The sequence below is a fragment of the Mixophyes fleayi genome, chromosome 6 (genome assembly GCF_038048845.1).
Source record: "Mixophyes fleayi isolate aMixFle1 chromosome 6, aMixFle1.hap1, whole genome shotgun sequence".
NCBI classification, from domain to species: Eukaryota; Metazoa; Chordata; class Amphibia; order Anura; family Limnodynastidae; genus Mixophyes; species Mixophyes fleayi.
In genome coordinates this window covers 182,240,698-182,267,576 of record NC_134407.1, presented here as the reverse complement: position 1 = coordinate 182,267,576, position 26,879 = coordinate 182,240,698, and the positions used below count along the sequence as shown (strand labels likewise).

General features: G+C 40.6%; 1 protein-coding gene across 2 annotated transcripts in view; it reads left to right on the top strand.

Moving 5' to 3' along the window:
- The first annotated feature begins 19,284 nt into the window (after nt 1-19,284).
- Nucleotides 19,285-26,879, top strand: part of LOC142094890 (rho GTPase-activating protein 39-like) — a 66,750-nt gene continuing 59,155 nt past the window's right edge. Inside the window, exon 1 of one of the 2 annotated variants that reach the window (XM_075177486.1) lies at nt 19,285-19,462. In XM_075177486.1, coding sequence (XP_075033587.1) covers nt 19,452-19,462 — 11 coding nt within the window. In that variant the 5' untranslated portion in view covers nt 19,285-19,451. The remainder of the gene's footprint in view (nt 19,463-26,879) is intronic. The other variant, XM_075177485.1, reaches the window with a different exon arrangement.

The window sequence follows — 26,879 nt, the reverse complement described above, 5'->3', positions numbered from 1 at the left end:
ATTTCTTATGGATACAATCCAGCTGAGTTATAAAAAAGCTCATTTACTAACAACCACAGAATATGCAGACATGCAATGTAGCACATATACATGCATTTGTTTGTCTAGCACATACTATGGAGCACAGCTACTTCTTAAATTGGGAGTTTCCTCCGTACAAACATTCTGGTTCTGATTCATGTTCAGACGCAACCTGCGTTTAGAAAAACGAGCGCGGAACTTGAGCGCAGTTCCAGACATACTCAAATTCAAGCGGAACTCAAGGTACGTTTCTATTTGAATCTGGGGGTATGTACGTTCTGCCTAAACGATACTTGCCATATGTAGACACACTGAACACAGTGCAGGATAAGCATATGCATATATGCAATATAAAGTCTCATCAAAATGCGTGCAAAAAATAATAATATATAAAATACATTAATAACTCATAATACTATCTATAATCATTAATAAAAATGTGTTAAGAAATATTTCTTGTCTTCTTTTTTTATACATTAAATGGATAAATCAGGATTTATTTAATGCGTACTGTACATACAATGCTTTTTATAGTGTCTCTTACTTGCATATAAATGCTCTTATCTAGTGGCAGGCATACATGTCATGTTTAATACAAAGACAGTGTTGGGCCAGTCATCAATATCAGCCAGCATATACACCTGTCCTGTAGCGGGTGCAAATGATAGGGCTAAAAAAAATACTTTACAGAAACCCAGGACTTGAGTCTGCCGCATTGTAAAACACCCTAGGCATATGACCTACATGCTCTTATTGCACATTGCCTAGTTTTGTCCACCCTTTGCCATCCCCGTTCTGCCCATCAAGTTGTAGGCCATCGTAAATGTCATTTGCGTACAGACATAAATTGCATTCATTGGAATGAGGTCCGTTTCTGAGCATCTGCAGAGCTATTCCACACAAGATATGTGGCGCAAAGGAACTTGGATCAGGCCCTCTGCATTACAATCTCTTGAGTTTTGTGCCCCAGATGGAGAAGCCCAGTATCATATGAGGGCCATGCCCTTTATAATTTTAAACTTTTCTCCTAAAATACTTCTCAATCGAGCCGCCTTACTCATGACTTAAATAAGATTTGACAGTAAGGGTATATTAAGACAGTCTTTATTCATACTTGCCTACTCTTCAATCCTGTCATGCATGAAGAGAGTTTTGAAAAGAGGTGGGAGGTATTAAATAGTTGCCTACTCTCCCGGAATGTCCAGGAGACTCCCGGATTTCTGGGAGATCAGGCAATTCTCCCTGATCCTGGCCGGCTGTGTAAACTAAATGGAGGGGGCGGGGCCTAGTGACGCTATGGACCCAGCATCGTGGCCCCGCCGCTTGTTTTTATTGGTTCAGAGTAGTGATGTCCGTTTTGGGGGTGGGGCTAATGACACAATTCTTCTAGCCCCATCCCCATACCCACCTGCACCCCGGACCTCCCGGGAATCATCTTGCCCATGTTGGCAAGTATGAGGTATTGATGATTCCATTCGCATTATCAACCGGGTAAAGCAATGTATATGATGATGCTGTTCCACATGCGGGAACTACAGATATTTGAAATTCAGTTTGCAGTTTAGAACAAACCATTGTTCTTTGTTTTAAGCCATGTTGATGATCTTCAATGGCATTACTGACAGGAAGTCTACTGTGTGTAGAAAAATATCTTCCCCCACAGTCAGAACTTTATCTTTCGTTATGAAAAGCTCCTAAAATGTGGACTTATATGTTTGTGAATATTATTAGAAGCTCTCTTATAATCCAATGTGTATTTTAAGTTAAGTAGTCCTTTAATATGTTCTGACTTGGGGGGGTCAGTCTGTAATCAGCCTCTAAACACACTAGTACACTCACAAATGTGACCAGACCACAATTGGATCACTATTCTGAAACTGGAGCTTTGTTTTTTTTTCTCTTATGCGATTTTGGGATTTCTTGTGGACACAGCCCTGCTAAAATTATTATAGAACAATTCTTCCAGAGCCAATTTTCTCAAGGCACATGATTCTTGGCAACAGTTTTGTAATAAAGAAAATATACAAACTACACAGGTCATAACAGAAAAAAGTTATAAAACAGATTTTGTCTCAATGAATGTGTGGGCTTATTGCAATTCAAATATATAACATTGCAGCCCCATAAAAATACTTTGCATGTTTTTTTTAACAACAATGAGAAGCTGTGATTGTGACCGAGTCTGAAGCAGACTATATTGCATATGAAAGTTTTGACACTGACCCTGTCTGCAGACAGTCATTGGGGGCATAGTGCCTGATTCATTAAGGAACATAAAGAACGCATAAAACAGATTTTATATTATAAAATAAATTAACAACTCCTAACAGTGTTATCATTAATAAAAATATGGATTTAAAAAAAAATGTTTATATATTTTTTAATATTAAATACATAAAGATGTTTTCAATGTGTACTCTATATACTGTACATTTATAGTCAACTTTACTTGTATACACATGTTCTAGTGGTCTGCATATGTGTAGTTTTTAAAACAAAGACTATGCCGTGACAGTCATCACTATCAGAAGCCAGGATCCGAGTGGTCTGCATCTGCATCGGCACGCCCTTACTGTACATGGCCTATGTTTGTCCACCACTTCCCTCATCCGTTGCACCTCTCAATTCGGAGACAGTCGTAAGTGTCCGTTTCTGGGGATGTGCACAGCTATTTTGCGCAAGACACACAATGCAAATGGACGCATGTCTGAACATGAATCAGAACCCAAAGCTCTATTTATTTTTAGAAACACAGCACTTTATGTGCTCATGTACACAGAGTTGCCTACTCTCCCGGAATGTCAGGGAGACTCCCGGATTTCTGAGAGTCCTTCCGGACTCCTGAGAGAGCAGGGCAACCTCCCTGTTCCTGGCCACTTCATTAGCTAAGTGGTGGGGCGGGGTTTATGACACGAGTCTTGCATCATCATGGTCCCGCCCCCTGTTGTAATAGGCTAGAAATTGTGATGACAGTTTAGGGGGCAGGGCCAAATGAAGTGATTCACCAAGCCACGCCCCCCCCCCCCCCCCCCCCCACACGGCCATCTCCCCAGGAGGCCATCTTGTTGGCAAGTATGCATATACAGTAAATACACATTGTTCCTGACGTTCTTCACGACTTTCTGGCTTTCTTGCTCCTTTATTTAGTTTAGTTTAATGAAAACTGTCTTCTTCTTTAGATTGACCCTCAAGTAAACACATATAGGGAAAAAACCCATAGACAAAACTGATTGCAACTCCTCCTGAAGTGATATACACTTTCTGGTCATTTTATGTTGGTTAAAAGTCCTGCAGCACCACATAAAATTAGGAATGCTTTCACTGATTACATCCTGTCAGCTCATTTTGCTTCTTGTTTTTGCAGTAGTTCTTCATAGTAAACCACACCAATGAGCCTGTCCAGCAACACTTTGTTCTGTGCAAAACTGACCTCTTCCAAACGTCACAGTGCACATCAAGTTCTATAGAATTAGTTACACACTCTGCAAGGTATGACATTTACATTGTGCCATTGTTTTGTAAGGAGCCTAAGGGCTAGATTTACTAAGCTGCGGGTTTGAAAAAGTGGGGATGTTGTCTATAGCAACCAATCAGATTCTAGCTTTCATTTATTTAGTACTTTCTACAAAATGACAGCTAGAATCTGATTGGTTGCGATAGGCAACATCCCCACTTTTTCAAACCCGCAGCTTAGTAAATCTAGCCCTAAGTGTGTAAGAGCAGATGTATACAGTATATTTACATGCTGTTGTTGAAAGTATAAGTATATTGTATTCACTTTTTTTTTATTTTGCTGTGTCTGTGTAATGTGTATCCATATGTATAACTGTAGTGAGGTGAGGATGCTTGGAAAATGAGTTGTGTACCAAACAACCTTATTTAGCAGTTTCGGTGACATATAACACTATCTTCATCCTTTGCTTGTTGGGCACACCTAATTCCACAACGCCGGACAGTCAGTGTAATAATCACATGTCAAACATAAACAAACATAGTCATTTGCATAAACAAACATGATCAAAACTAACGAGAACATACATGCACAAATTTGACGAGTACATTTAAAGCACTCATGTACTTTGGACACAAATCCATAACACTCACAAAAATGAAGTTAAGTGAGAGGTGTAGCATGTAAATGTGAGGTAGACAAGAAGCAGAGACATGAAACATAGGGTAGAGAAGGCTCCGATTGTGAGAGCTTATAGTCTAGATAGAAGGGGAAGACAGAGACAATAGGGGCAAATGGGAAACAAGTGGATGTGGGAGTAGGAGGAAGAAGTAGAAGGAAGTAGAAGAAGTGAACAAGAAGAGGTCTAGGAAGGGGGTATTGTAGGTATTGATTTTGAGAGAGCACTTGAAAGATTGGAGGTTGGGGAGAGTCTGGTTTGGTAGTGAAGGAAGTTCCATAGGTAGGTAGCAGCATGGGAGAAGTATTGGAGACACTAATTAGAGGGTAGGAGAGGTGTAGGTTGGAGCAGAAATGTTCAGCAGGGGTGTTTTTTGTGAGGAGGTTGGAGATTTATGAAGGGGAAGCGTTGGTGATGGCTTTGTAGGTGAGGGTGAGCATAAGGAATTGAATCCTGGAGAGAATGTGGAGCCAATGAAGGGATTTGCAGAGTGGTGCAGACGATGAGGAACCTAGGGAGAGGAAGATTGATCTCATCGCTGCGTTTAGGGCAGATTAAAGAGGAAAGGGCAAATCAGATTAAGACCTGCAAAGAGGAGGTTACAGTAGTCCGGTCAGCAGAATATTAATGAATGTAAGAGTTTTTAATATTTTTGGCTATGATGAATATACAAGTGTAATATTCTATGTGGAGCATCTCTTTTTATCTTTTCTTTGATACACACAAGTATTATTGAAAGAGAAGAAGGGAATCATCTAAGGATATCAACCCAAAGGAGAGCAGTTATCCAAATACTTTATTGTATTTATTTGTAAGTGCATAAGAAATCGGATATCGCAACATTTTATTGGGTGAACAGAAGTGAGCACCATTCTTTGCCACAATGATATACACAATTTTCAGATTGTTCCATAAATGTCATTAATAATTCAACCTACTACAGTATATTATGTTTTTTTCCTATAGGAGTCTTCAATCTCTACTTGAGGATCAATCTAAAGAAGAAGAAATAGCTCACACATATTGACTAAGATTACTCATTCTTTCTAACATCATTTTGTGATTATACCTCTCCAGTATTTACGTATTTTATATTATTGTATATCTAAAAGATTGGTATATCTTTATAACGCAGCAGTTAAAAGTAGTGCTTGTTTTTTCCCCCCACCTTCATAGAACTATTGAATGTTGCTTCAAAAGTGAATCTAGTATCTATATAAAAATGTATCTAAAAAGGAGACCTCCTATTTTGAACACTAGTCACCTTGATAATCATTGTGAACAGATCAAAGCCACCTAAAGCTACAAGTAAATGCCTCCCTTAAATGACATATTTGAGAAATATTTTAATTAAAAGAAAATAATAATAAAAACAAACAACAGTGAAAATAAACACTCACTCTATATAATATAATCCAGTTGTGGCTACAAAGCAAAGCATTTTGTCCTTAACTGTATTGCTCATACTCTACTGCTAATAAACACTTCAAATATCCCACATAGAGGTGACTAAGTAACCATTTGTACACGTAGCAACATTCGCCATCTGTCTTATCATTTTGTATCAGTAAGAGCCAAATAATAACATAACACACGTTATTATAAATTATGTGTTGTTCTAAACTCCTACAAAATCTATATACAAATTAGTCAACTTAAAAAAAAACATTTACAATCAAGGTTGATGTTTAGACATGCAGGATATAAAGTTGCTAATTCAAAACAACTCTCTTTATGACAGTTAATGAAACTTTTTATGATATACATCTTGTTGGTGACTCTGGATAGTATTTAAAAGAATAAATTGGAGCCATCGGTAAGCTCTGCTGCGTGGGAGTGGGGCATAAAGTAATACCCTGGTCCTCTACAGAGAGGGGGGGGGGGGGGGAGAGAAAGCCCTGGCAGATCGGAGGAGGCTCAAGGGCTCAGTCGTTGGAAGCAGTAAGCCCGGGCATATATTAGGCACCCGGAGGATAGAGAAGCCATATTGTCTTATGGTGAGATATGGTAAGATGCCTCAGAGATCAGTGAGTGAACAGCGTTTTATCAAATATTAACTTCAGGAAGAGGCAGCATTGTGTGTATTGAAGTGGCTGAGAGCTACAATGGAGGAAGCCACACATGAGAGAAAGTGTAAGGGTCTAAGTAAATGGAAAAGTCACTCTCATAAAGGAGGGGTGAGTTACGGCTGAGAGTTAAGCAGAGCTAGCGCCAGAGCCGAGTAATAGCACTTTCGCACTGGCGCCCTGGCAATATCTCGGATTTATGAACTCAGGATAGTGCCGGGTGACAGTGCAGGACACCCCGGTAAATACCGGGTAGACTGTGTTTACACTGAACACGGGTCAGCCTGGGTCTCCCTGGTAACATCAAAAAAGGAGCTTTGATTGGCTCCTCTTGTGATTTTTTTTTTTTTTTAATAACTTTATAGATTAACTTTATAGATTTCGCTAAGACCCAGGTTTTTCAACCCGGGTCTCACCGTTCAGACTAGAGGCTACCCAGGAATAACCCTCCAAAAGACCGGGTATAATTCCCAGGTCATCTGACCCGGGAATTAGCAGAGGGCCCGTTCACACTGAGCCTCGACTCGGGTAGTCTGGGTTTGCCACAAGTAATAACCCGGGTTTTTGAGGCAGTGTGAATGGGGAATTAGTGATATCACCCCCGCAGAGGTGGCGTGAACTACAGATGAGAGCTACACAGAGAAGGTGTCAGAGCTGCATGTGTGTGTTGCAGGTAAGCTACAATAAGTAAGTGTTGATCTGCTAAGCTCAGGAGTATCTGGCTTGTAATATGTATACTGTTACTAATGCAACTGAATTTCTTACTGCAACCATTGGATAGGCTATTTAAGGAGTCAGTTCAACTGTCCAAAATGAATTAATTAGAGACATAGGGCTAGATTTACTAAGCTGCGGGTTTGAAAAAGTGGGGATGTTGCCTATAGCAACCTATCAGATTCTAGCTTTCATTTATTTAGTACCTTCTACAAAATGACAGCTTGAATCTGATTGGTTGCCATAGGCAACATCCCCACTTTTCCAAACCCGCAGCTTAGTAAATCTAGCCCATAGAGACTGTTTAGTCTTAAAGTTGCTTAGTCGTTCAGTTTTTCCAATGTACCTATGGAGAAAACGGGTATTCCTCATACATCCAATTAGGGGACACTGCTATACATAGGGGTATAAAAGGTGGTACCAGGAGTCCAGGCACTTGAACAGTTAAGTCTGTGAGAGTAACTCCACCCCTGCTATACCCCTCCCACAGGAAGGAGAATCCGTTTAGTTTTTGTGCCTTAGGAGTAGGCATGTTTTCCAGGGTTCCTGCTCTGGATTTATTTCTTTTAGTTTTATTTAATATTTCTTTTTCTTTTTTTTTATGGGGGGGAAATGCTGGGCTCAGGGACGCCTCCCAGGGGGTGGATAGCCTGCGGCCTTCCTCCACCCTGGGTCCCTGAGCCGGGGTGAGTAGCTGTGACAGCTATCTCACACCCAGCATTGGCAGCAGTTAATTTTTTACATTTCCTGGCATCAGCGGCTGACAACCCTATTGAGCGCTGACAGCCGCGACCGCAGCACACAGACAGGTGCTGCGTTCGCGTCCCCCTCCCCCCTAGGCAATGAGCATTGCCGGACAAGAAGGGGGACCAGAGCTGCACCTCACACAGGGACCACAGAACGCAATCATAGAGAACGTCTTGCTGCTATGATCAATGCCGAGAGCCTGTCCACGAAAGAATTGACATCCAATGAAGCCTGCCAAACAATCTCTGAAGCCTCTCTAATATGATCGAAGAGCACCATTAATTCGTCACTAGGGGCTGCATCCCGGAGACCTTTTGACAACTGCTCTGCCCATGCTTGGATAGACTTATTGACCCAGGCCGTGAACATGCCCGGCCTAAAAATTCTACCAGCTGCTTCATAAGCAGACCTAAGCAAAAAATCAAATTTTTTGTCTGTTGCATCCTTGAGGGAAACTGTAATAGGATCCTGAGATCCGCCATAATAATGATACAATGCTTTTGATCTTATTAATAACTAATCTCATTAATTATTGGAATATAATGCAATTTGCGTCTTTTTCACTATTTTAGTCACATCGAATAATACGCACCAGTGACATCTCAGATGTACTTTAGAGGCATTATTTCACTCAACCTTTTGAGCTTTCGCTTTGTACCACGCCAACCGTAAACAAGGTATCCCAGTTGTTATGCTTGAGCATCCCAACTAGAAATCCGTAAGAGCGACTTACGCGATCCCTGTGTTTGACAAGGATATATATATATCGCCTACATATTACACATCTATTGACTTCCACGTCCGATAGCCTACCATTATGTGTCAATCGCTAAATTAATACCAATCTATCATTTACCACACACACTATACTGCATTATCTATATAAACATCCATTCATCCTATTCATTCCAGTTATCTAAACATACAAAACAGGCATAAAGATACAAGTCTTTTACTTTACAAAATCAAACTTACAATACATAAAGGGGCGCACGCAGGGCTGCCAAGAGGAATTCAGGACCCCGGTACAACAAATTTATGGGGCCCCCCTTATAGTTGAGCAAGCAAAACATTTTTCATGGGTGTGATCACACAATTGGGGGTGTGACTATGCGCCATTGGGGTGTGGCTAGCACATCAAAATCACTAGGTCCTGAATTCACTGGACCGTGACATTTGTATAAGCACTCCTGACTTTCAGGAATCTAGCACCCTTGTGTAGTATAGGAAGAATGCAGTGTGTACAGAAAGAGTTCAGTCTTGGCCTGCGCCCACTGGGCTCACCAAACACTCACCAAACATTGCCATTGTCCCTACTATAATCACAACATTTCATAACTATGCTGCTTTGTCCTACCTGTTCTTCTCACTTTTACCACATGTGGCTGCTGGTTTCTTTAGTTGCGGCTTGTCCGGATCCTGGAATGTTGGAGGACCTATTTGGAAAAAAAAATGGCTACGTTTAGAAAATTACAGCCAGCCCTACCATTAAATCAATAGCATCCATGATTAATAATTAGGCCTTCCTCCAGCCCAAACATTAAAATAGTATTCCCATTACCCCGCAAACAAAATAGCAACCATTAATTATATATACAGATCTCTTTGTATGCAGTCTCCCTCTGTGTGTGTGTGTGTGTGTGTACAGTTCTCTCTTTATATGCAGTCCGTGTGTGTGTGTGTGTGTGTCACACCCGTTTTTTTAACCCCTCTACCTCACACACACTACATTGCCAAAAGCTCCGTGCCATCACACACATTACTGTGCCCCTTTATCATCACCACGCTATGCCCCCTCATGATCACACTGCGCCCTCCATGCTGCCTTTGCCCCTTCCTTCATCCCCCTGTGCAATGCTGCCTTTTCCCCCTCTTTTCATCATCCCCCTGTGCCATGCTGCCTTTGTCTCCCTTTCTTTAACCCCTGTGCCATGCTGCCTCTGTCCCCCTTTCTTTAACCCCCATGCCATGCTGCTTGTCCCTCCTTTCTTTAACCCCCTGTGCCTCTCTACGTTTCTCCTTCCTTTCTTTAACCCCCTGTGCCATGCTGCTCTTGTCCCTCTTCTCTTTAACCCCTCTGTGCCATGCTGCTCTTGTCCTTCTTCTCTTTAACCCCTCTGTGCCATGCTGCTCTTGTCCCTCTTCTCTTTAACCCCTCTGTGCCATGCTGCTTTTGTCCCTCTTTTCTGTAACCCCTCTGTGTAAAGCTGCCCCCCCCCCCCGTTTTTTAACCCCTGTGTAAAGCTGCCCCCCTCCCCGTTTTTTTAACCCCTGTGCAAAGCTCCCCCCCCCCCCGATTTTTAACCCCTTTGTAAAGCTGCCCCCCCCGTTTGTTAACCCCTCTGTGTAAAGCTGCCCCCCCATTTTTTAACCCCTCTGTGTAAAGCTGCCCCCCCCTCCGTTTTTTAAACCCCTCTGTGTAAAGCTGCCCCCCCGTTTTTTAACCCCTCTGTGTAAACCCCTTTCCTTTCCTCACTTACCTTTTCTTCTCTCTTCTTTCATGGTCCTCTCTGCTGCTCTGTGCTCCATTGCTCCAGACTGACTGAATGCTGGGTATGACACGATGACGTCACACCCGGCATTCAGTCAGTATGGAGCACAGAGCAGCAGAGAGGAGGGACGCCGGCGCCGCGATCACGTGAGTATGTTTAAGTGCCTGGACTCCTGGTACCACCTACTGTATCACTATGTATAGCAGTGTCCTCCAATGGAGTAAGAGAAAGGGATTTTACGGTGAATACAAAAATCCTATTATTTGCAGATAATACTGCACATTTGTTCTATAGATACACTCTTTTTTTACTCTTATCCAATTTTACATTTCTTTGATTGTTTTCTCTCTTTCCTCTATTTTTGTGTAGTTTATTTGCAATTACAGTATTTTCTAGAGATTTAAGTGCTTGATGGTGGGTGTATTTTAAAAATAAATTGCTTATTTAGAAATGCTATATGGACTGACAAATAATCAACACTGAGTGTTAGAGTGCTTCAGCAGCCTATGGTAAATTTTCATTATATTGATCTAGTGATGCTGCGTTCCTAAACTATCTGAAATATTGGCTGCACTGAACCAAAACATATTAACGGGGATCAATAAAATCTCCTTAGTCATATTCATAAAACATTGTCCAACCAAGAAAAGGACAATTTTATTTTTCATATAGTTCTTACAAATATGTAATTTGTTATATCCTCATCAGGGCCTGATTAACCATAGGGCTAACTGGGCTACAGCCCAAGGGCCTCGGGCATCCAGGGGGCCCTTGAAAGTGCTCAGCAGCAGTATTGATCGGTCGCAGTCAATGCTGCTGAGCACTTTCATTGCAGTCCTTCCGCGACACGCTGTAGTCTCCTTACTGAGGAGATCTCGTGAGTCTCACTCTCACGAGATCTCAGTAAAGAGCGTACAGCGCGCCGGGGAAGGACTGCAATGCCAGGAGGAAGTAAGTGCCTTGGGGGTGGCTCGGCTCTGCTCACCGGGGAAGGGGGGGGCGGCTCTGCTCACCGGGGAAGGGGAAGGGCGGCTCGGATCACCGGGGGGGGGGCCTCACGGGGGAATGGAGGCCCCCTTAGCCCAGGGGCCTCCATTCCCTTAATCCGGCCCTGATCCTCATACCACTTTATTCTTACCAGTGGTGAGGAACCTAGACTTCTGTGAGGGTAAAGCCTCATTTACCACCTGACAGATACTATTCAAGAAGTTATACTTCAGGGCAGCAGTGGAAAAGGAGTAAGCAATAGCTGGGGGTGTTTTATATTTTCTGCAGTTACAATCCTATATTGACAAAACCTTTAGACAATTACCTGTCTGGGACAATCCATTGGATATAATGCTTTCCCCAAAAAAATATGATAAACACGCAGTTTCTTGCTTGTGTTTGTTTCTCATAGAGAACATAGTTAAGAAGCAGAGATCTATAGCCTTCCTAAGCTGCTGGGTACCTAAATAATTAGTAGAGACCATGGTAAAATTGTTATAGTAATGTTCTGAATATATTATACAGTGCCTATGTCTTCCTGCACAATTCTTTTTATGGGGCTTGTCTACTTCTTACTTAACTGCAGTGCAACCAAAGCTGGTTCCTATAAGAGATGCTCAGGCTCGGTTCCCCGAGAACCAAACACACCCGGACTTAGCAGATCCGAGTTCCGAGCCGAGCCGGTTCGGTACTTTCGCGCGCCCTCGGAATTGAAAATGAGGCAAAATGTCATTGTTACGTCATCGGATCTCGGATCTCGTGAGCTTTGGACTCTATAAGTCCCGCCCTCAACGGCGATCCAGCACCATTTCACAGAGGGACATAGAAGGGGTAGCACAGTTCTTGGCAGTATCTAGTGCAGTTGGGCAGCGTCATAGGTAGAAATGAAAGAGGAGGGGTAGCAGTGTTCTTCAAAGTCTACAGTGACATTCAGGAGAGCTCCATTGCTAATTGTCATTGCTGAAATAGAAATAATAGGTCTGGCAGGCTTGGTTTTCTAAATCTGCAGTCTTTGTTTAAAAGTGTATGAAAATAATATTGTGACTTGTGAGGTGGTCAAAATTGACTGCAAATGAATTGAAATTAGTGTTATTGAGGTTAATAACAATGTAGGAGGGGAAAAAAGCAAAAATAGGTGGTTTTAGCAAAAAAAATAGGAATTTTAGAGAAAAATCGGGATCCAAAACCAAAACACGCAAGGGCGATTTTGCCAAAAACAAAACCAAAACACAAAGTTAATCCAGATCCAAAACCAAAACTAGAACATGGGAGTCAGTGAACATCTCTAGTTCCTATTATTGTCTGTGGACATATCCCATAATCCAGACATTTTGAGGGCAAGTGACAAATTATCATCGTAGCTTCTGGTGACTATTGTTCTGCTATCACCAGAATGAGTGATTCTTGGTCACAATCGTACTACCACTAACATATTACTTGGGGACCTAACAAACTAATACTGACAGTGTCTATGTCAGTATGAAAGTGCATATTACACATATAAACTCAACACCATCATTCATTAATGTTATGGGCCAAGGCTGTTTGATAAACTTCTAGAACCAGACTGGTAAAGATGTTCATCTATAGCAGCCGCCTTTCCCGCATAACTGGTTTGTTCGGAGGTACTCGTATCCGCCCAGGACTCGGCTCTATAGTAGTAGAAGCTTATCAGAACAAACTGTAGCGCCAGGTACAGATAAATCCTAATACTGAAGGCGGATACCAGAGACAGTCCAAAGGTCGTGGGTCAGATGTGAGCAGGATAGCCGAGGAGCAGGCAAAAGGTCAGGGCAAGCAGCAAACACGGGTAATCCTGAAACGGGCCGAGGTCAAGGGGACCAGGAATTAAAATGGAGTCCAGAGTCAAGCCAAAGGGTCACAACAGGGAATCAATGCAAGGTAGGCAGAAGACACACAGGGAAATAAGAGCAGGTCAGCAATGTGTGCAAGCACAGAGGACGCTATAACCGGCAGGAAGGCTAAGTCCTCCCTGCCTTAAATACCTAGGAGAACCAATCCAAGGAGAGGGGACACAGCAGGGATAATCAGCTTCATCAGGCTATTAATAATTGAATATACAGTATAAGTACGCGCCTGGCTGCCTCTCTATGTCGGGAAGCTGTACTAACTAGCAGAGCGTCCCAGCCATTGCCTAGGTGATAGCCAGGACAAAGCGGAAGTGACATCCCGGTAGTCATAGTGACTGCCAGGATGCGGCCTGAGGGTAAATAATGAGTCGCGGCGGCTTTGGGCACCACCGCGTCTCATAACAATTAAGTTGTGTAGAGAAAAACTGATTCATGTTTCTAATATGGACTGAGTTGAAATGGCATTGCTAAAAGAAAAATGAATGGAAATTTTCATTCAGAAATGAGAAAGCTTTATTGACACTTTATCCCCGGAAACTAAAAGGAAAATTCATAACGTTTTTAAGCTATTGTGGTGGTATTTGACATGTCCGTTCAGTAATGATCAACCAGAATTTTACTGGTAGCACAATGTTTATTGAAACTTAAGTGTACTTAGGTTACGAACCACAAAATCCCTTCTGCTCTGTAAAGTAACGTAATAGCCTCTGCAAGCCGCTGTCTGTTTGACCTGGATCACCAGAACTGAGCTGTAGTAAGACCATTTTTATTTTGTTTTCTCTATATTGGTCAACATGATGTAACGTGTGGAATTGCACATTACTTGCAGTATTGCATATAAGAAATAAAAAAGATTACAAAAAGAAGTTTGAGACTAGGAGGGCCATTTACCTACTTCCTTAGTATGAATGGTTGGTTAGATACTCTGTAAAAGAGGGTACCTAACAGTCCTTCTTTGTTTTTGTTTTGTCTTTGTTTTTAAAAGAATTGTAATAGACCATATGCATAACGCCCAATATTGAGACATTGCAAATTGAGACGTTAATACACCATTGTGATTTTTATTTTAATATGTCTGACAGCAAAAGGTTTTACATTGGAATTCGTAAATAGTTTAATGACCTGTTAACTGCCAGACCATAGACACAGTAGGGCCATTCTTCTATGATTAAAATTCCTGGGCATGCACTTTCCACACAAGAGACTTGTCTCAAAAGTGATGTGTATTAGGCCATCCTGCAGGAAAATGATAGACTGGGCAGTAGCCATCATCCCTGTGGCACTGCATCCATGAGACTGCAAGACCAGTGATGTAATCTTATATGTAGCTGTAGTGTAACAAGTATAATGCTGTCCCATCCTGGTACAAGTACATTTTAAGTGTGTGGAAACAGGTACATGGACTATACGCCAAGTTGTGTCATTTTTTCCAACATACTGGGGTCTAAAACACCCAACATGGAAAGATAATGGTGATGGATGATTTGAAACCCCTATGATATCAGGATAATTATGTGGCAGGAAGTTGTGTAAAGTTTACCTTACAGTTTCAAATGGTTTCCAATTCTTATAAAGAGAGGGGGAAGTGGAGTTGTTACATGTGCTTTAATAGAGAATGTAATCAAGAACAAATGCCAGGTAGGTAATTCTTTTTTTATAAATAGAGTCTTGGGGGTAAATTTAATAAACTTTCTAAAAAGGAAAAGTGTAGATGTTGCCCATAGCAACCAATCAGATTGCAGCTATCATTTACTTAGTACAGTCTAGAAAATGATAGCTAGAATCTGATTGGTTGCTAGGGGCAACACCTCAACTTGTCCCTTTAAGAGGCTTTAGTAAATCTACACCATGGAGTTTTAAATTAATGTACTTTGTTTGAAAGAGTGGCGTCAGCCCTTACGTCCTACCAAGAATTGGAAACTTTAATATGTACATCTCTACAAGTCTTTTATACATTTTAGATCTATAGCTCTTTTATTTCTTCTAGTTGAGCAGACAGAAGGATCTGTCAGAGTGTGACCCATCACTTATGCTTTTGTTTTGCTCCAATACTAGAATATAAGAGCGGCTTTCTCCCCTGCCCTTCAAAGGTCCATTCCACATTTGGCGCCTAGCAACAAACGCTAGTCAGTTCACACCCTCGCAGCTCAATCACTAGCAACTCTTTCAAAAGAAAGAAGTAGTCCTACATTAGATGCTTTTCATTAATATAGAGTAGTAAACATGTGAATATAATGCTGCTGAAGAATTATAGCTGATCAATCTTTAAGTAACAGTAAGGCATTATTGACTAATAGAGTTCATAGCAACTGATCACAAATTACGTAGAACTAGTACAAGTTAGATGATGAAAACAAATGTCTGCGCTGTTGCTATGGGTTACTGCACATTTGTACTGTGTTATCAAAGCACATTGACACTTGGGTAACAACTGAAAATAGTTTGCGCATCACTAGCCTACACTTCTCTGTTTTTTCTCTATGTCTTAATTTTCTCCTATGCATTGTTTCCTTCAGCCTATGATTTCTGAGAGTGAACTGGGCAGGGAAGAGGCGCTTTGCCGTACGGAGTTTGCAGTAGGGGCCTGACGAACTCAAGTGTACGCAGCTACGTCCGATTCAAGCTTTAGGCAACTCAAAGTTACTTGTTCTGCCTCTTGCACCAGGTACAGGTCTAGTCTAAGTCCCGATCAGTAGTGATGACAGTCTCGTATGCATGCTATAACATGTGTTTGCAATCAAGATCAACTGTAAAAATATATTTTATGTTCAGTAGACATTAATATCGTTTTAATAAATTCATGGGAAAAAGAAAAAAACCCCTCATTTTTTTATTTTTTACTGTTTTAACATTAATGCCTTTATTTATTATTATTTATTATTAGGTAACAATCATGCAAGCTTTTTTTTTTTTATTCTACACTGTTCGTTCTTTGAAGAATGTATAATCCACATAGGTATTGGACGTATCCTGCTGCGTCCGGTGTAGTAGAGCACAGCGACCTGCCCCTGATTTCAAAAGCAGATGCATCTGGAGATCTGTGCCTTGCTGAATTTGGGCGGACGCAAAGTATAATACTGAATGCGGTTTGCGCTCAGAATACGTACCCTGATAAGTCAGGCCCAACATGTGTTTTAAAGTCTATCATTCTATAAAGTTATAAAATGATAAATGGATATTAAAAATTTTGTCTTTGTAACCCTGGGCAGTATGTTATATTAAATTAGAATTGTAGCCATTATTATTATTATTATTAGTATTATCTTTGACTTATAAGGCGCCACAAAGGATCCGCAGCGCCGTACATTACATATACAGAAAACAAAGACACAACAAGATACACAAATATGTACAAACACAGGTGACAGGGTAAAGCAAATCAGAGCCATGACTATATATATTTATTTATTTATTTAGAGGTGTCAGTATGTAAAATATCAGTGAATGGTAGTTTTACAATGAAGCCAGTAGGAAAAGTGGCGGTATGGCATACCCCCGTATACCAGCCCATTTCAGCTATATACAGTATATATATTCACATTCACATTACAGTCACATTATGAAGTATAACATACTTGAACTAGGAAAATTCTGTTAGTAAGTAAGTACACTCCCCTAAACTCCCCATACCAAATAAATTCACAAGTATATTTCTAAAACTATCTCTAATGTAAAAAGTTTATTTTCTTTTTTTATTTTGCACCATATTTACCAGCTATCCTACAATATGTTTTATTCACTTTTATTCACTGATATGCCCCCTTGAGCAAGTGTTGAAATTCTGACATCATAGTTCAGAGTAAATGTCACACTGTGTTCTTGGACATTTACTCTGTACAGTAAACAGTAAAAAAAACATTCTACAGGTCATGGCAGGCAGCAGGTAACTGTTGCCAAATGGGACAGATTTGCAACTTTTGTGTTGGCCTACAGCTTATTTAAGACTTGTCTTTGAACTTTCCGTTTAGATGTGACATTTTGACAAAATTTAAAAAAAACAATCGTGTTCCATTTTTATCACACAAACGCATTTATAGATGTTCATTATCTTGGTTTGTATGTCTAAATGACTGATTGCTACATGTTGTGTATCAGCCAGAGCGACCAATGCTTTCTTTAACTTGTGTTTTGCTTTTGATAGAAAGAAAAGAAAAGGCAAAAGTGAGTTTTCTCGCCTCAGGCTAAAGGTATAGGTTAATTAAATCACTATGTTAATAGGAGACCCCATGGAACTTTTAATTCACTTACAGAGTGTTAAACTGATAGACTGCTCATTTGTTTGTGAATGGTTTTACAACTGTATATTATGATTCACACACTAGGTGGAGCTGAAATTATTTTTCTTGGGGTGGGGGAGCATGTAGCCGAACAAAAATTTGCATTCTATTTGTTTTACATTATGCTGTGTTTGGAAACAATATTGACCATGTACTAAAAGCAGCAGAATGCTATGTATTAGTATAGTATATTCAGAATCATAAGTGCATACTTTAAAACTTGCAATACATGTGATGTCAGTCATTATAAAGCAGTAATGCAATGCTTAGCAAATCACTGAAATACTATTGTCTTGCAAATATTCACACAAAGTATTGCTTGCGAAGAATGTCCAATATTCTCATGAGGCACCAATATGGTAGCTTCCATTCCATAAATGCTAGCTAGAATCTGATTGGTTGTTATGGCAACACCTCCACTTTTCCTTTTTAGAACTTTTAGTAAATCTACTCTTAAGGTTGGTGTCACATAGGCTTTGTATAGTAGCTTTTTCCAGATAGAAAACATTAGCATTTATACATCTTAATCGCTTCTGCGCTGTCACATTGTAGTGAATGGTGAACACTCATTTGTGACATGCAGGAGCTCATACGCTCAGAAAATGTTGCATGATTTTTAACGGGATACGTACTTCTTATTCCCATTAGTGTGCCAGGAACAATGTGAGCGCTAAGGGACATATTCATAGTCCGGCACTCGCAATTACGCGCGGCTACACATGTCCCGCTACCACAACACAGCGAATTTCCGTGCGCACATCATAGGATTGCAAAGGGAAATCCGTGATGTTGCGGTACCGTATTGTTACTTTGTACGCGCAGCCGCACGTAATCGTGAGCGCCAGACCTAATTGAATATGTCACTATGAATGCTAGCGCCTTCTATCTATTTGACATTCTTCCTTAGGGGCAGATTCAAATAGTCGCGAGGTGCCCCCAGACATCGCCTCGATGTCCGGCTGCGCGCATTGTCGGCTAATATGGTACAGAAATCTCGACTAATTTCCCCTCGGAACTATATGGGGGGCATTCAATTGGCCGCGTTACTGTTAAAAGTAACGCGTCCTGCACATTCTTACGGCAATAGTGTGCGTAATTACCGTTATTACGGTAAATCTAACGCCGGGTTTTTGCTCGCAGCTCCCTGAAAGCCAGGGTTAAACTACCGTAATAACGGTAATAGTTTTAGCGCTTCGGTACTTCTGGGGGAAGTGAATTCCCCCTATGGGACGCTAGGGCAGAGCCGTAACTTAGAATTCTAGTGCCCTGGGCGAGAACGACAAATGCCGCCCCCCTAGCCCTCAATTTTAACCAAATTAACCTAAAATATTCCTAAATTGCGCCCCCCTTCAGCGTTGCGCCCTGAGCGGTCGCCCCTGTCGCACAGCCCTAGTTACGGCCCTGCGCTAGGGAAAATGATGTGATGCGTCTCCGCGGACCATTTCGGAGACACATCGCGCCCGATTGTGGCTACTTAAATCTCCCGCTGTAAGTGCATCTTAAATTCACAACATGCTACTTTGAAAATAATTTTCTTTTGGTGTCTTTTAAGCGTAGGACTAGATGTACAGGAGGTTCCAGTAAATGTTTTCAGTGTTTGAAAATAAACCAGGGCAGATTCTGTGGTCATGTTCATTTAGGACATTTTCGAACCCTTGATTTTATATACTTTCATATACTGTACAATGCAAATTCTATTTATGGTTATGTGTATGTCATTCAACAATTACATCTTCCAGGTCTCTGTGAAAGAGAAACTTGCAAAGAGAGGACAAGTGACAACTGACGTTTGCATGGGACTTTCTAAAAGGGAATTTCCCTTAACTCCTCTGTTGCCGAAAAGTTGAGGAGCTGTCTGGCAGGAGATGGGTTAACAATCGCCTCTCCTTTGTGCCGGGTAATGCATGTCCCAGGCAGCCCTGTACAAACCAGTAGATGGGGGAGGATATACTGGGAGTGGAATCAGATTACACATCCTGCCTGGGAAGGGAGAGCGAAGGAGGGGAATGATCTTACTTTGTCATATCATTGCACAGGGCTCACAGCAGATACTATAGGTCTGGGCAATCAACAGGTCTACCAGGACTTTTGGGGGTTACTTTTTTTTTAGGCTTTTCCTCCGGACCATGTGAGGGGGACACATAAAATGGCTGACAGGTAAGAATGGGATACGGGGTGGTTTTCAGATCAGTCTGTTGCTAACAGGTTACACCGTGGGATTAACTCGGGCAGCTAATTGTGTGGTTAAAGTTCCCAAGTGTGACAAAACACTACAGGGGTTCGTGCTACAAGGGCTGTGCACTTCTGGGGGTGATCATGGAGGCCTTATTGGGCTAACTGACCTTCTAGGAGTGATTCAGTTACCTACAATGCTACTTAATTCACTTCAATCTCCCAACGTTCTTATAGGAAATATGTTGTATGTTTCAATTACAGCCTGGTTGTCTTGTACGTTAGTATTGTCCATGGTGGAGTTATATGTACGTGTACTAGTGTGTGTGTATTTTATTTATATATATATATATATATATATATATATATATATATATATATATATATATATAGCAGAGCTATACATAATACAGTACTTAAAGATGTTGTGGCATTGTTCAGTAGATATGACTAGATATTACAGTAGTTTAGTAAAGTATTGTATATAAACATAGGGTTTTGGACACAGTGTTGTATAGAAAGTATATATAGGGGCACAATACATCTCTTATAGCTTCAGTTTATGCTTATAAAGAAGTAATGTGAGTGTATATGTTAAAATATACTTTATATACATATAAAGCACTGTGATGCTGACATTAGTGAGTTATTTGCTGTGTTGAGCATGTGAATGTTGTATCTAACTTGGAATAGTGTTGAAAGCACCACTCCAACCCCATACTTCAGTTGTATTCCCCTTGTAGGACATGTACTCTGCAGCTGATGGTCCATGACAGGTTTTGGGGGGTGGGAGGAGAGTGATTTCTGTTTGGCAGCTTTTGGGGCTGAATCCTACATGTGGGATTTGAATTCGATCTGTGTAGAAATAGCAGCTGCAAAACTCTTTAACTTGGTGTTAACTGTGCTACAGCCAGGTTTTCCTGACTGACTGTTGTATCTCGTTAAACTGGCTGGGATAATCTCCTTGACTCCACAATGTAATTGTCACTCTTTACTTTTCAGTTATAAAATCTTATTTTACTTAAACCGCTACATGCATTTTACTGGCTTCAGTGTTCTGATATATAAAAATATTTCAGGGATTTCTTCTGTCGCTATAGTTCTATTATTTAATTTTTACATTTATTTGAACTCCATAATCTAGTGTTTTCAATTATATGTAGGGAGTTGCTACCAATGTAGCTCCAGTCATTTTTTTTTTTTTTTTGCATTAAGGCAGACTGCAATTTTCAATATATAACAAAATGTACACCATTGTTCACAGGGTGTTGATGTTACAGTGTGGAGGAGTTTAGTTGTCACCCTCTCTGGTGTAAGGAGCTGCATATGGGAACAGGGGCTGTTTTGGTAGTATGATGCTTTTTTGGTTTGTTATTATGCAGACATTTTTTGATTCCTTAGATGGTGCTGCCTGACAAAGTTCAGTCGCTCTTCTCCATGTTTCCTGCAGACCCTCTACTTACTCCCCTACATTACATCATTGCACTTTGAAAGCTTGGGGGGGGGGGGGCGTATAACAGACAATTTTGGCACATCCTCATGAAGGTCCATTATTTGCATCCTGTTTGCTGTTTTATGTCCGTTTTCTGTGTTAACTTTATATAGTTTCTTTGTGGTATCTGTCTGTTTTGATTGGACAGAAGTTTCAATGGTAATTTGAATAATAAAGCTGTGCTCCAATCACTATCCAGTGGTTATGTAAATCGTGTCAGATACCATGTTCCCATCGCGTCCTGCAGAAAGGCTATTATCACAAGACAGTATTTTTGAGTGATTATTTTAAAGATCAAATAAGTGCTTAGTGTTCCTGTTTACCTGCACACAGTGGATACAGACATTTTGTGGGCTGGATCAATACTAGGCCTATTGATGTGCAAATTCTCAATAATATTGTCTCAACCCACAAAATGGTTGCCACTGTTGTGTGTAGGTCAGGGTTTCCCAAACCCAGTCCTCAGGGCTCCCCAACAGTGCAGGTTTTCTGGATCACATGTGACATAATTAGGGCCACCTGTGGATCTATTACAATGTGTCAGTCAGTAATGAATACACCTGTGCTCCAGCAAGGAGATATGGAAAACCTGCACTGTTAGGGAGCCCTGAGGACTGGGTTTGGGAAACCCTGGTGTAGGTGGTAGATAAGTTTCAAAAAGTTAGTTTTGAGTTTTGTTTTAGATCAGGCCTGTCCAACCTGCGGCCCTTCAGGTGTTGTGAAACTACAAGTCCCAGCATGCCCGTCCAGCTATCAACTGGTTGTCTACCGGCAAAGCATGCTGGGGCTTGTAGTTTCACAACACCTGGAGGGCCCCAGGTTGGACAGGCCTGTTTTAGATGATTCTTATAATGATACTCGAGTGTATTTATTTAAAGCCCAGTTTGCAGGTCTGTCTGTTACAGTCATGATGGGTAAGACAAGACTCGGATCATTTGCTCACAAAAAAGGACTGCTCCTGACAAATGGAGCACTGCTAACCAACCAGCAACTTGCTGGTAAAAACAAAAAATAAAATAGACTTCTTTAATTTTTGGGTGACAGTGTTTTAGCCATGCCCTTTAAAATCCCAACACTATACTGCTTTCTGTGGTAAATTATTATTATTTAATACCTTCCTCTATAATAGAGTTGTAGGATATAGTTTGCATTCTGACCAACGTAAACAGTGCTGTGCTTTGATCATAAAAATACTATCAAAGGTAAGTGGTAATAATGTGTTGCATTATTATTGATTTGTAGTCACTGTTTGCCTATCAGTAGACATATAACTTACTACTAGAATTAGATTTTATAATCTTTTGCCGCCATTGCGACTGAGGGCTGGCTGAGTTACAAGTTCACACAAGAACAACAGTTCGTCCATTAAATATTTTGAGTTTCATTGTGAGTTCATGTAATCGATGTGAGGGATGTCACACAAAAAAAAAGGAACAAATTTGTATTCCAATTTGTGGTTTAATTGGTTGTGTAAGTAAGTCCTTACGTTGGGTTTCGTTAAACAAATTTGCTATTTCCTATAACAAAAATAATTTATTGCAACTCAATTTGCTGTGATTTTTAGTTTATTTTTTTGCTTTTTTTTGTGAGTGACGTTAGCGATCTCCTGGTTATGCCATGGGATCAGTGATCCCTATTGCCGCTCTGTCTCAGTTATTATGTTTATTGAAAGATGAAGGCAGTAGGGAGAAATGGGGGGTTTGCACATTTGTGAAGGAACATGAAAGGGTCACTAAACTTAAAGGTGTTGCTCAGTTTGGGACCACAGCTCCCGACCTCTTCATTGTAGCACTTTGGTGACAGTCCATCCCCTGGCACCTTGACCTTTACCTGATAAATGCCACTGGAATGTCATGTTTCAGAGAGCATAGAACTGTCTTCCAATCTGGAAGATTTGAATTTCCTGTGGTGTTTCACACTTACAATCTCTATGCTGCTCTCCCTACTCTGAAACCTCGTGACCCTTTTCAGGTATTGATGAAGAGGAAGGAGTACTACCAGTGGCAGATATTGAAGACAGGGAGGTAGTTCACTCTGAAAATACTCTTTAAAATGTAACTTGTTACTGGTAATCTTAACAAACCATAAGCTTACATTTCTTTATATCGTTAGTATATCTATCCGAGAATTTGATTAAAGGGGAGGGGGGTGAGGGCTTTTTAACACTGTATCTCGGACATTCTGTCAGCAAGTCTATTTAAAAAAACAACAACTTTTGATGCCTAAAATGGCCGGTTAATGGGGACAATAGCGTGTGCAGTTTGATGGCAAGGTTTCATACAATGTCAAATATCTTAATGTGCCTCATAGTAAGGTACCTGTACCTATATCTATGTGAATATCAAACATTCCTTCTCATATTGAATACATTTGGAGGTCAATGCAATTCTGATTTTAAAAACTAAACAAATAAAGTATACAGCAGTCTGAATTTTTGCCAATGATAGTTTCTGAAAATGGTTTTCTCCACAGTGTAAATGTTATTTTATGAAGCTAGAGAAATTAGGGTGGGGAGAAACTTTTGTGGTAACTTGCATGGAGCTTACACACCTGGCACTGCCAGGAAAATGCACCGTTATTGTTGTTTGACAAAAAATTAGAGGGATCACTGGGTAGGAAAGTGTAAATAAAAAAAAAAATGGCTTTTGTGGTGGGGGCAAAAAGATTTACAGATTAACAGCACCCCTTGACAATTCACACTTTTGAAGCATTTAAATGTGGTGGAATTAACCGCATGTTATAGTGAGGACAGGGGGAACCTCAGTGACCATAGAAACATGTCACTATGAGGTATACAATCGGCAAATACCAGGTCTTAGGCAAAGTATGAAAGAGCATTTAATGCTAATCAGTCACAAACATCTAGGGGGGATTCAATTTCCCCCCGAAGTAGCGCCGCGATAACGCTATTACCGTTATTACGGTACAGTTAACCTGGCTTTCTGCTCGCAGGTCCCTGAGCCGGTGTTGAAACTACCGTGATAACGGTATGTAAGCACACTATTACCGTGTTTCTACAGTAACACGGCCAATTGAATCTCCCCCTCTATGGTTGGAAATTTGTGTATTTGGACATTTGCGCTATATAAATAGATGATGATGATTGTGTAGTTGCGTATGAAGTCATTTTGTAAAATGAGGAAGGTGGTGTGACTCTTGTCATTATCCTAGTAAAACCTGTCCCAGCCATCTGGCTTTAGTCGTTTTTTAGGATTTCTTTTTCAAACGTTGCCTTAGGAAAGATTCACAGAGGCGGTTTAAGAGGAAACATGAGCTTTACTTGTCTGTATGTACATATAATAAAAAACAGACAGATGAACAGATATTTTGTATATTTATGTCGTCCAATTGAGGTCAGTTAAGTTTTCCTGCAGATGATAAGCATGCGTTTTATATCAAATACAATATATATTGAATGTTCTTGGTTGCATTATACATTAAATTAAGTGACTTGGTGCAGCACGACAGTTTGTTTATGGGGAATAATGACTGCATTTAGAGAAAACCCCAAACTGGAATCCGGTAAGTCGTAAGTGAAAGCTGTGGTCTGATGTTCAGGCACATGCTGGCTTCTGTTCCTCTTGCTCCTGCACGCTTAAGGTCCAGGGTTGTCTTCCCACCTAGTCTTTGTTTTGCGGTGCAAAGGCGGACACATGCAGGATGTTGGTGGACCCTTAGAGAGCCAGAACACCAGGCCTCAGGAAAGTAATCTTTGAGGATTAGGTGTCACTAATGATGTTCCACCCAAAACTGATTTCTTGGTTTTTGTTAGAAAAATATCTTTTAAATATAGTTATAGTATATCATACTTGCCCACTCTCCCAGAAAATCCGTGAGGCTCCCAAATTCTGGATAGGTCTCCCAGACTCACTGGAGAGCAGGTTATTCTCCCACATCCTGCCTACTTATTAGTGAAGTGGGCCAGATCGAGTCATTTTGGCCCCACAACGCTGTGACTGCCAAAAAGATGCGATTTGTGATGCCCTCGTCCCCCTCTGCATTTGAGTTTCACCTCCCACTTGGGTTCTCCCAGGGGGGAATATAGTAAAGTTGGCAAAGTATGTAGTGTATCTGTCACACAATAGCAATTGTTTGGACTGAGCCAATATCCATGAGATTCCAGCGTATAACTTCACTAGACACTAGTTGCCTCGTGCTACGTAGTTCTTAGTGAGTTAATAGGTTGCTCTGTCACTATTATTGGTTCCATCCACAAATGGCTGCTTATGTGTTCATAGTTACTAGCATTTTAAAATAGTTTCCAGGAACAGTTTGCTGCAGGTTACTTGTGATGCTGTCTCTGATATAGGAGTTACCACAGTTCCCTAGAAATATTCTGTTTTACTGAAAGTGTTTTTTTCCAATGTAAATACTCCTCATTTTCAAAACATATTTACTTCTAAAGTCTAGAGAATAAGAATTGCATCTAATATGCAGAATAGGGGACATTTTATTGTGCAATTCTGTAAAATCAGGACAACTGCAAGGACAGATTTAGAAAACGTTTGTCTGTCCATGGACATTAGGGACAGCTGCCAACATTTTGTGCGTAAATGACAGGTACACTTTCAGAAGGTAACCTTCATGATAGAAATCTGAGGAAGATGGGTCCTGCCGCATTCCTAAAATGAAAGTGTGGTATAAGCCATTTCCCCTTTATTGTGCGCTGTTCACGTGTTTATTAACATGTAAAAATTACTAAAAACATGATGGTTGTAGTGCGCCCTTAAAGTGACGATTTAAACAACCGTTTTGTGCTTTTTGTAGATGACTGTAAGATATTAGACAGAGGATGACGCAGAGCATGTGGGTTTGTGATAGCCAGCTGTGTTACCGTCACCTTACATTACTTTTCTTATTTGTACTTTCTATGAGCGTTAAAGAATGATGTGAATAGAAGATGTCTGTTGATCTAATCCAAATTAAACAGAGAGGGGTGCAGCCAGCCTCATGTGTAGAATTCCTGGGGCTGTACTATTCATACATTGACATGTTGGGGCTTGTCTGCAATACACCTCTCCTGTCCTGTGCTCTCTTGTCTGAAATATTGTTTTTCAACTATGAAAGATAATTTTCACAGTCCAATACATTCTTAAATAGAACGGCTTGGGTCTTTGTCACTCCACCTGTGTGTGCATATTCACCTTTTAACTCTTATGTTCAAAGAGAATCGGACTGAGAACAAGATAAGGAAATGAGTTGTAGCTGAACAAAACAGTATTATAGAGGAGACGTTCAGTGCATTGTGGGTCATCCTGGCACTAAGTGATTGCTGTTTTGGGAATTCTTTATACAACTTATGAGAAAATTCTTAATGGCTGTTTATAAAGTGCCATCATAATACGTAGCAATGAGAAAATGAACGTCAGTGGAATAACTTAGACAATTTTTAAATGTGGAAGAATGTATTGGATGGATCGCTGACCGACCGGATGACCATGGAAGAATCTGGTCATTGGCCAATCAGATGTTCAGGTGGTTCCACAGCCGTCTGCTTGGTCCCAAGCAGATGATGGCTGTTTAGGGGCCCACACATGAAGTGATGTTTGTTTTTCGCTGAATTTGCATATATATTTGTTTGTTTGTATGTATCATGGATGCCAACATTACTCAAACGCACTTGGATTATTAGAAATTAATGAAAGTTAGGTCAAACAGTGGACGGAGATGGTAGTGCACTTGTGTTATGTGCACACAGGCTAAGATTGGATTATTATAGAAAAAAAATGGTTTATTATACATTTTGTTAAAGTTCAGTAACTTCATATATTTCTGTCTCTTGATAAGGATCAGTGGTACTTTTTTGTGTCCTAGTCCAGTACAGAGATGGGTGATGTTTATATATAGTTATATATCTATTGGATTTTACAGTGGTACTGACCGATTTTTAAAGTTCTGGAGACACAGTCT